Source organism: Rosa chinensis, chromosome 6 (assembly GCF_002994745.2).
Source record: "Rosa chinensis cultivar Old Blush chromosome 6, RchiOBHm-V2, whole genome shotgun sequence".
In the NCBI taxonomy this organism is placed as follows: domain Eukaryota; kingdom Viridiplantae; phylum Streptophyta; class Magnoliopsida; order Rosales; family Rosaceae; genus Rosa; species Rosa chinensis.
Window position 1 is genome coordinate 20226053 of NC_037093.1, and position 11885 is coordinate 20237937.

The 11885-nt window shown below is 38.2% G+C and overlaps 1 protein-coding gene across 1 annotated transcript; it reads left to right on the top strand.

The window, feature by feature from the left end:
• Window positions 1–1732: 1732 nt before the first annotated feature.
• On the top strand, window positions 1733–4271 carry LOC112173364 (laccase-11). Its single transcript, XM_024310973.2, has 6 exons — window positions 1733–1881; window positions 1981–2132; window positions 2236–2480; window positions 2622–2750; window positions 2874–3797; window positions 3926–4271. Exons 1-6 carry the CDS (start codon window positions 1774–1776, stop codon window positions 4054–4056), a joined length of 1689 nt encoding a protein of 562 aa, XP_024166741.1. The 5' UTR covers window positions 1733–1773; the 3' UTR covers window positions 4057–4271.
• The last annotated feature ends 7614 nt before the right edge of the window (window positions 4272–11885 follow it).

An 11885-nucleotide genomic window follows, 5' to 3' on the forward strand; every position in this document is an offset into this window, starting at 1 on the left:
ATCTGTTCATATAGATAAATATTCTCTTCAGTTCTTCATTCTCATATCAATTCTCTTTGTATTTGTAAATCATATAAAACACTTTGGGCAGGAAATGAGAGACCTTGTGTTTATGATACAAAAAAGGTGAACTAGATCATGCACCATTCAGGGATTGTCTTCCATTAGGAGATTCCCAATTTCAAAATGTCCAAGCAAATGTCTGATCCTACGATATTTTCATTGAAGTGGAGCATCATGCATTGCTATGTAAAAAAAGAACGATATTCTCATCGAAGTGGAGCATCATGCATTGCTATGTAAAAAAAGAACAAAGACAAAAAGTAATATTAGTAGTCAGTAGAAGTTCTTTGAATAACATGTTAAACATAGTGGTGGCTTTGAAAAATATATCGAGTGTTCCAAACACTATATATATATTGCAGCAAAAAGTACTGCTAGACGGTTACATTTTCTGATGAAGTTAATTAGCTGACAACATTACATGGCCGGTGAAGTCTACCTCTCGCGCGCATCAATTATACTGACCAGTTTGAATCGAATCTCTCAAACTAGTCCTCCCAGATAACACTAATTGTGATCACTTAACAATTATATTTTGTTAAGTAATTTCATGCTGACTGTACATAAAATTTTAGTTTCAAACTGAAAACACTGTGATTGTGGCGGTGTGGGTGGTTGGTTCATTGGCAGTGTAGAAAGTCTCTATGATTATGGAGAAGAATTTTGTCTTCGATGAGACCTCTGATGTTGCATTTGATATATAAACTAGAATGTTGCACAGCCCCGTGTGGGATTGGCTGGTTAAGTTAGTTGTGATGTTGCTTTCTATTTTTGTAGGAGTAAAACGTATCAGAGGGCGTGCGTGTTTGCTTAATTACTCTTCTTGGCCACCACACAATGTTATCACATAACCGTCCATGCATTTTAAAGATCCTAGTAAAATGCTTAATCACCCTGTTTAGTTTCTATCCCAATAGTAATGCTTCGTGGGAACAGTGTGTTAGTAACGTAGTACCATTGTTTTTACTTTGTTAGATCCTAGCCAGCTGATCAAACAACTCCGGATTTACTTTATGTTTGATGAGGGCATAAAAAGTGAACAAATTAAACCGTGCACCAACATTAATGTGCGGTGTGGCTGAAAACGCTGTAGTTAATTTCATATGATGAAGTTAATTAGTTAGTTCGACCGAGAGCTCATGTACGTGTTTGAATTTTCATTTAAGTATACTATTATACAGGTATAATACCTTATATTTTAAAGTATTTTTAAATGTACTAATGCGTATAATACTAACTATTTAATAGGTACTAATGTACCTTATATAGGCTTAATTAGTTACTATTTAATACTAACTTGTACTTTAAGCAAACAAGTCGCTTAAGCTGAATGGATCATATGCATGTGATCAGCAGGAAGCAGAAGCTGAATGCTTCCTAACACTTTTCCTTGGCTGTAAAGCTGAGATATGTCATGTTTAAGAGCTTCATTATACCAGTATTTCGATTTTTTATTTCAGACCAGAATACAACAAAGTAAAAGATTAAACTTCTTCATCTACTCTGTTTCGCTATCAGTATTTTGCTTCCAAGCTTTGGTATACAACCTCTGCCGTCTCTACCTAATGTTGACAACACCTCCTCTCCATCACAACAAACTGATATAGTTTATTTTATATTTTTCGCAGCCCTATAAAGCCACTAGACCTTGACCAATGATATCACACCGAACATTCTTGACCTTCCATACAAGTACAATTGGCTTCAAAAATGGCAAAAACCAACAACTTCAGCTTCTGTTCCTTACTTCCCTTCTTATGTTTTGTTGGGTTCCTCTTCATTCCAGCCAAAGCTGCTGTGAAGTCATACCAATTCGACGTAAGCGCTTCATGAATGCATGAGCTTCCTCCACCATATTTTCTTAGAGTTTAACACAACATTACATGCTTCTTTTTTTTTTTTCCCGTTTATTTGCAGATTCAAGTGAAGAATGTGAGCAGGTTGTGCCATTCTAAGCCAATTGTTACAGTAAATGGGTTGTTCCCTGGACCTACAATTTATGCTAGAGAAGGAGATACACTTCTAGTTAATGTCACAAATCATGCACAGTATAACATGTCAATTCATTGGTAAGACATTTCAATACTACTGCAAATGGTTATTATGATAGCAGTAAGTATCTATTATCATAATTCTGTTTATAATGTACGATTTGGTGGATTAATTTTCCAGGCATGGACTAAAGCAATATCGAAATGGGTGGGCAGATGGACCTGCTTATATAACACAATGTCCTATCAAGACAGGAAGCAGTTACACCTATAATATGACAATCACAGGGCAAAGAGGAACTCTGTGGTGGCATGCTCACATCTTTTGGCTAAGAGCCACCGTCTATGGAGCTATCGTCATCCTGCCCAAACAAGGGACTGGCTTTCCTTTTCCTCAGCCTTACAGGGAAGCTAATCTGATCTTAGGTGAGTTTGAGTAAATTTTAACTCTCATGAGTTCAAAACTTTTTCTTGTACTATTAAGATATTGTACCACACAAACACACACACCCCCCTAAAGTTCCCAAGTGCAGAAATTAATTGGAATACTTCTTGCCAATGGTGTAGGAGAATGGTGGAATAATGATGTGGAAGAGGTTGTTAAACAAGGGAACAGACTCGGGTTGCCTCCGAATATGTCAGATGCGCATACCATTAATGGGAAGCCAGGGCCTCTCTTTCCATGTTCCGAAAAACGTGAGCCAACTATATTTAATGTTCTCTTGCCAAACATTTGACATATTATATTCATCATAGAGTTATGTTCTCTTGTCGTAGGATTTTCAATTCTCATTAGATTTCTTGTTTTTGGTATCTCAGATACCTTTGCGGTGGAGGTTGAACAAGGGAAGACATACCTGTTACGAATCATCAATGCTGCACTCAATGACGAGCTATTCTTTGCAATAGCTGGCCACAACTTGACAGTGGTAGAGGTTGATGCAGTCTATACCAAACCATTTACATCTCAAGCAATACTAATTGCACCAGGCCAGACCACAAATGTTCTTGTTCAGGCAAACCAAGTCCCTAGTAGATATTTCATGGCTGCCCGGCCATTCATGGATGCACCCCTTTCCATAGACAATAAGACCGCCACTGCAATCCTGCAATATAAAGGCATCCCCAATTCTGTGCTGCCAGTCCTTTCCCAACTTCCAGCACTCAATGACACAGCTTTTGCGCTGAGCTACAATGGGAAGCTGAGAAGCCTAAACACAGCAAAGTACCCAGCAATTGTACCTCTTAAAGTCGATAGACAGCTTTTCTACACAATTGGTTTGGGAATCAACCAATGCACTACTTGCCTGAATGGAACACAGCTCACTGCTTCTTTGAACAACATCACATTTGTGATGCCCCAAGTTGGGCTGCTTCAAGCTCATTACTTCAACACCAAGGGGGTATTTTCTACAGATTTCCCTGACGGCCCCCCAACACCTTTCAATTACACTGGTGCACCACTCACTGCCAACCTTGGGACTAAACTAGGCACTCGGTTAAGCAAGATTGCCTTTAATTCGACAGTAGAATTGGTGCTACAAGATACCAATCTTCTCACAGTGGAATCCCATCCCTTCCACCTTCATGGTTACAATTTCTTTATTGTTGGGACCGGAGTTGGGAACTTTGACCCCAAGAAAGACCGGGCTAAGTTTAATTTGATGGATCCTCCTGAAAGAAACACAGTTGGTGTTCCTACCGGTGGTTGGGCTGCCATAAGGTTCAGGGCTGATAATCCAGGTAAAGATATAGCATCTATGCTAAATTAATATTGAAATTTTTTACACCAGTTTGTTTTGCATTAGCTTTAAAAACTAAATATTGTTCTATTTTACTAATATTTTTGAAGGGTTATTGATCATTTATAGGTGTGTGGTTCATGCACTGTCACTTGGAGCTGCATACTAGCTGGGGTTTGAAGACTGCATTTGTGGTGGAAAACGGGAAAGGGTCAGATCAATCTGTCTTGCCTCCACCTAAAGACCTTCCACCTTGTTAACTAATTCATTTCAAGAATTCATAATAACCTTCTTGGGGAACACAAATCCTCTGCTAATTGATTTGTTTGGGCCATTTTGGCTGATCATATCTTGCAACCGTTCTGCAAAATGCAGAACATTTGCATACATTCCTGAAATCTCTTGTTTGATGACCAATATATAAAAGGTGTAATTTGTTTTGATTTAAACCCCGTCTCTTGATTCATGTTCTGTTCATGTTGAGGTCTATTTCCATTTTTTTTTCTTTTTTAGGGAAGCGACGTAAAGGCTAGTTCATTGCCCTCACTCGAATTTATTAGAAAATGATGAAGTTACAAAGGCAAGTCAGACATACCCTAAACTTGCGAGACAAGCTAGTGTACTGGTAGGTATGAGATACCCTCATTTACAACTATTTGAACAAAAATTTACAAGTATTTGAACCAAAATTACAACATTGAGAACAAAAGTTATCATATTCATTTACACTATTTACATATAGTTAAACAAAAATTACAACATTAACAACGAATTTGTTCAAAAGCTTGTAAAAATGTCGTAAGAGGTATAATTACCATTATTAGAACTAAGATTACAACATTGACAACGAATTTGTTCAAAAACTTATAAAATGTCGTAAGATGTGTAATTACTATTATTAGAACTAAGATTACACAAAATATGACTCAAATTACAACTTTGACAATAAAATTTGTTCTCACTTTTGTAAATATGGGTATGAGATACCCACCACTACACTAGAATTTCCCTAAACTTGCAGAGGAAGCAAAAATACAAGTACAAGCAAAGAAAAGGACTGATCAACTCTAGTAACAGAAAATTTGTAACTCCCGGCCATTGAGTGAACCTGTCACGCCCCTGATTTTACACACATGAAAATCGATATATATAATCCCATAATTATACATGCGTGAACGTTCAGTCATCAATACAATTACCTGAAATCTTTTTCCCCTTAACTTACACACATATTGATGCCCTGAACCCTCAAAGTTAATATACACTCGCTCCATAGAGTTATATATTACACAAGCTTACGAATTAAATTGTCAACAACAAGATAAAACGTAAATGCTCCTCAGAGCTCACTACAACGGAAGTCCAAATAACGGTAAAGTCACAAAATTTGCTTCCTACCGTTTAGCTGCAAGTATGCAACCCCAACTTCAGCCCCGATTCTCCTGACCTGCAGGATTAACCCCTACACCGTTTGAATGGTGCACCGGGTTGCCACACAACAAACCCGGTAAGCTTTTGCAAGCCCGTATGAGTAACTCAAACCACACACAACTCACACCAATCACGAGAATAACTCACACGAATCACGTTTAAATCAATAAACAAAGCACGAGATAAACTCACTCAAATCGCATTTAAATCAATAAACAAAGCACGAGATAAACTCACTCAAATCACGTTTAAATCAATAAACAAAGCACGAGATAAACTCACTCAAATCGCGTTTAAATCAATAAACAAAGCACGAGATAAACTCCCTCAAATCACGTTTAAATCAATAAACAAAGCACGAGATAAACTCACACAAATCATGAGATAAACTCACACGTTTAAATGAATAAACAAATGCGTTTCAATCAAGAAACAAAGCACGAGATAAACTCACTCAAATCACGAGATAAACTCACACGTTTAAATGAATAAACAAAAGCGTTTCAATCAAGAAACAAAGCACGAGATAAACTCACACGTTTAAATGAATAAACAAGCACGGCGGACAGACTAGAGCTCTAACTGATCGTATTCACTAACCCGGCCAAAGGCGTGAAGTCCCGATTTTCCCACCCACGATCCTCAACTCGTAAGTCTTTGGACCCGCGGTATAAATACCAAAACATTAAAGGAGTCACAGTGGACCCAAAATGTTACACGAATCTAAAATGAAAGATTCCCCGTAATTGATCCCTTATCAATTACTCCCGGTAAAAACCCATATTTAAATAAATCACCCGCGAAACTAAAATGTTCCTTAAATACACAAATCTCAACGCTTTTCAAAACAAATCGAAATCGACATTTCCACAATCATTTGTTTCCAAAAGCCACAACCCAAAACAATAAAAAGCATCATTTCATGCATATTGTTTCAAAATCCACAAACCACCAAAACACATATATTTCATGTAAATATATATATATACGTGGTCATCCGCTCAGGAATGCCTACTAATACCAACTATAGTTTGCAGTTAACTAAATAACTCTCAAAACGATAAAGGTAAGCCCGTTCGTGAATGAACTTCGTGAGATTACTCACCTCAGATTCCCGCTGCGTCTTCTATACAGAACCGAACTAACACTATCACCAACAACTAGTCCAATTCACCTTTAGAAGCACCTAATCACCAATGATCTCAAATCAGTAACGATTCACATTTGATTAAAGTTCGAAACCCCTATTTTGAACTAAAATCCCCAAAGTGGCGCCAATCGAGGCAAAACCACATCCGAGACCTCCTAAAGTCTCCGGAATACGTCCACGATTGATGTGACCAAACCACAAGTCGATCGGACGCTCAAATCCTCAAGGACAGAATAATCGATCGGTATGAAACTGCAAAAATCATAACAATTCCATACGAACTCCAAAATTTGCATATTATATATCGAAACGCTCGTATCAACGAGTAGAACATATATAATACCAAAAACAGTTCCTTAAGTGGCCGGAACACCGCCGGAACGCCACCACAGACGGTGGTGCACCGCCGCCGGCCAAAACACATTATTTCACAAAACTCCCAACATCAAAGTTCTTCATCTAAGCATGCTTGTGAATTCTCATAACTAGCTCGAAGTCAGAAAACAAGCGTAAGGGATCGAAAACTACCTCACAAGCCATGAACAGTAATCCCAACTGAGTTGATCGAAGTTTCACGTGAATCGATCCAAACAACCACCAAGGATCGATCAACGAGGCTGCTCTGAGCTCAACCAAGAAGACTTGAAGCCTCGCCGACCGGGTCCGAAAACACCAACCTGCACCGCCTTCTACCGCCGCCACCACTGAGAATCGGTGCTAGAGGACACCACAGGGACGACCAGACGGAGGAGACGAACTGATCTGGAAAGTTTCGTCGCCGGAGACCGCCGCAGTTCGCCCGAAAAGTCGGGTCGGATCGTCCGGGTTCGGGTCTGGTCAGCCGAATAATTTCGATTTTGAAGGTGCGAACAAGAGAGAAGAGAGAGAAAGGAATAGTTTCCGGAAATGGAAATTATGAAAATAGTAAGTTTCTCCTTCGGGAAACTTCTATTTATACCAAAATGGAAATTTCTTCCAATGGCAATAACTTTATCATACGAACTCCGATTCTCGCGTTTCACATATCCATGAACTCGTATCGACGCGCTCCACAACTTTCGTGAAGAAAGTTATCAGAGAATCCCAACGAATAAAAAGTCAACCTTGAGCCCCCCCCCCCTAAAGTCACACTTTTCAAATAGAATTTCGTCCGAAATACTTCCGCTCCATCCACGAGTCACGAAACCGTCCAACAACCATAAATTAGATTCCGGAAATTTCTCGGAAAATAAATACGAATTTCCGGGGCATCACAGCACCAATAAAGCTAGGGGGTGAAATCCATCATATAAAAAAGCCCAGTTTCTATATATCTAGCTTTTTAAAGCTAGATGATGCAGGCACAACCATTATAAAAATGTAGCTTCTATCTCCTCTGCATCCTCATGCGCACCATTATCATCACATAAAGCCTATCTTGTACTTTATCAAAGAATTTGAAGTATGCATATCTCCACGACTTCTTAAGCACTAAAGAACCACAAACTCCCCAGAATCCGAAAATGAACCCAAGACCAACAGAAACATAAAACCATGGAACTTGATGATGTTCATTCTCCACATCTTCAGTTTTCTTATCATCTTCATCAGTACCAATCTCTCGGGGGCACTCATTTGGAAGTGGAGCACCACAAAGTTTTGGATTCCCTTCAAATGCAGAGACATCAAAACCTTGGAGCTGAGTACTTTTTGGTATCAGTCCTTGGAGATTGTTGTGTGAGACATTGAAAGATGCTAAGAAAGTCAGGCTTGTTATTGACGTGGGTATTTCACCAGATAATTGATTCATGGAATGATCCAATCGCTCCAAGTTTATGAGGTTAGATATTTGGTTTGGAGTGTCTCCAGAGAAGTTGTTAAAACTAAGATCCAAGCTCCTAAGAAACTGCAATTGGCTGACCTCAGTAGGTATATTCCCATGAATGCTATTATTCTTGATCCATATATATGTAGGAAAGAGAGACAAATAGTCGCTCTAAAGCTGCTTCACCTTGGGGCTGGAAGATGATAGGCAATTAGAAATATGTAGAATCTAATCGAGCCACAACTTGTTCAGATACCATGATTGGTAGTCTGCAAAGTTCCTTTGGAAACTCACCTGAAAAAAGGTTACTTTGCAAGTCTAGAAAAGTTAGCCTTGGAAGAGTCCCCAACCAACTAGGAATTGACCCTGTGATTCTATTTAATGATAGATTCAAGACCCGTAGCTTCTTGAGCTTAGATAACCATAGAGGTAGTTCACCAGTGAGTTCACAATAACTTACACTCAGGACTTGAAGATTTTGAAAGCCATTGAACTCAACCATTTCACCATCAGCTGGAATTTCCTCAACAAAAAAATTATATGAAAGAAAAGTGCTACAAGGCTTTTGCAACGCATCAATATCTTCATCGCCCCTGTGACATTGGTCAGTCTAGTTCCACCAAGAGAGAGGAAGGGCAGGAATTCAATGAAAGAATCTCAGGCTGTATTTGGCCCTCTATACCGTTAAAGCTCAGTCGAATTGCTCTCAAGGACTTGCATGAATAAAGGCTTACTGGGAAGCTACCAGTGAAGTAATTCCTTTGTAGATCAATTTTACTAAGATGAACAAATTTGGAGAAGTTGAACATGGAGATCACTCCTTCAAAGTTATTAAATGGTAAATTCAACTCAATTAGATTTGTACAATTCAAGAAAGATTGGGGAAGAGAACCTGCTAGGTTGTTGGTATGAAGGATCATAAATTTTAAACTGGAGAGCTTCCCAATATTACTAGGAATGATGCCACTCGGTTGGTTAGAGTTGAGGTCAAGGATTATGAGGTTTGTGAGGTTGACAATTCTGTCATCAACTACTCCATAAAGCGAATTGTGAGCCATTGAAATTTCTTGAAGTGCTGTTGCATTATAAATATCGTTTGGAAGTAGTCGTGAGAGGTTTTTCTTACCAGCATGAAAGATTTGGAGTTTGGAACACATCCCCAGTCCACGAGAGATACTGCCACTAAACTTATTGAAGGAAAAATCCAATAGCCTAATAGAAGAAGAATGAAGACAAATAGAGGATGGGATCGAACCATTGAAGGTATTGTTGCTGACATTAAAACTGATCAAATTCCATAATTGTTGAAAGAAAGCAAATGGAATTTCACCATCAAAGTGATTGCTGGACAAATCCACCATCCGAATTCTACTGGATGGTGGAGATAATATTGGCAGCACTCCAGAGAGGAGGTTATAACCTAGATCAAGGATTTCAAGACGATTGAAGGCCAAGAAGAATTGAGTTTGATCAAGTGAACCATAAAATGAATTGTGGGAGAGATTCAGGTGGGTGAGATGTGTGAGATTGCCAAGTGATGAGGGAAAAATTGTACCACCTTTGAGACCTTTGGCGGGTAAGTGCAAATGGGTGACCAGACCAAGTTGATCACAAGTGATACCCTCCCAATAGCAACAGTTGATGGAAGTCCAATTCAAGGGAGTAGAAGACAGACTGAAGGTGAAAGACAAGAGATAGTTGCGTTCGGTTTGGTTGCATGTGCTAGTATAGTAGAAGTAACTGTATGTTTTATCTGTTAGGCCAGATGGCAATATATGCTAGAAGATTGGAGTCGGTTAAATAGGGAGGTTATTAATCTGGTAGTATATAAAAAGGTAGGTTACTGGCTCTGTTCTTTATGTGTGAAACAGAGAGTGAACTGAGTGAAGAAGTGAGAGATTATTGTAATTGAGAGATAAAGAGAGATTGTTGTAATTGAGAGATAAAGAAAGAGAGAAAAGAGTACTTGTTGTAAATATTAATGTGGCTATTCATTAATAGCAATTAGTGTTGCATGATATACGCCAATTAAGATTGATTGGTGATTAATAGAATATAATTAGTGATTGATTGATTGTAATCAGACGAGTGATTGATGTAATCGTTAAATAGATACCTTTTGTAAACCTAAGGTACTCCTATATTAACCTCATTGTGAGATGAATAGAATCACTCCATTTCTCATACTTCATTCTTGGTGTCTAAACTCTCCCTCTCTCAAATTCTTTTACTATCGTTTTACAACACGTTATCAACACGACAAGCTCTAGGATTCAGATTGTGAGTTACGGAGAAGAGGTGGTTCATCATTCAATCAAGAGAAGAGACAAATAACTCCCAAGCTATTGGATTGGTTGGATTGGCTGAGAAGACAACCTTCTCAGTTCTGCACAAATAAGATGAAGATTCATCCGTTCTACATTGAGTTAAGTTCTCCAAATTCTAATTTTAATTCATGTTTTCAAACTTGATTATGTGAACAATCACCATGATGCATGGACCCTAATCCTATATGATTATTTATTTGGTAAATATATATTTGTTCATGTTTTTGGTTTTGATTGACATATATCATGACACATTGACATGTAGGATTCCTATTTAATATTACTATAATGCCATAAGTGTTTATTCAAATCATTGCCATAATAATGTGCATCATTTCCTGTTAATGCCGTATATTACGCTCATCACCATAATGATTTCATTATTGACTTTACGATATTCATTTACTTCATTACAATTTCTTAATGCTGTACATTAAGTTTATTGCCATAATGATTATGTAATATTTATGGGGTTAATGAAGCGTTAATGCCAGAAGCATTTAAGAAGAAAAAGAAAGACAGGTTAATGGTGAATATTAAATGAGGCTGAGTCAGAAGCTCAAATCAAGCCCAAAGTCACAACAACAAACCCGAGCCAGAAGCTCAGGCCCAAGCTACAAGGCCAGAACAGAAGCTCTCCACGTGTTGCCATGACAAAGGTTATGAACCTTCTCAAAGTAGGCTCATCCAGTTGGATGCGATGTCTAGGCAAGGTTCAGATGAGGCCGTGTACTTAAGTGAGTCTCGCTCCACCAAAACCTCATCCTTCCTTACCTGGTCATATTCAATTGGAGTTACCGAAAGGGTTGAGTAATAACTTTTCATTCTTTGGCAGACCAGTTTGAGCCCAGCAGACCCACTATCCCTCAGCAGTACCTAGTAGCCCAGTAGGTCTCACACACCATTTGACTTACGCATGAAAGGTCGGGTCACAAGCCCGCAGACTAAGCCCGATAGGCTTCACTATCAAGCCCACTCCTTTGGTCCAGCAGAATCAAATAAAAGGAAAAATGATTTGATATTGTAAATAGATTCACCATATTTAATATGTGTAATTAATTGCCAGAAGCATTTATTCACATAATTGTGTGATAATTAATCTATTATATTACTAGCATGCAATTAATATCTCAATTGATTTGTGATTTTTATTTATCCAAATTTGTGAGATTATTTCAATTTGCTCAATTCAATATTATTGTGTTACTTGTCTAAATTTTCGCACTAGAATATATGTATAGAAAATGCAGCTACCTAATGAACTAGAAGTTCTAAATGAACTAGTAGTTCATACATAAATCAAACTTGTAGTTTCGATAATGCCATTTAAGAAACTTGAAGTTTCCTTGATAAATTCACCACACATGATAAAACCAA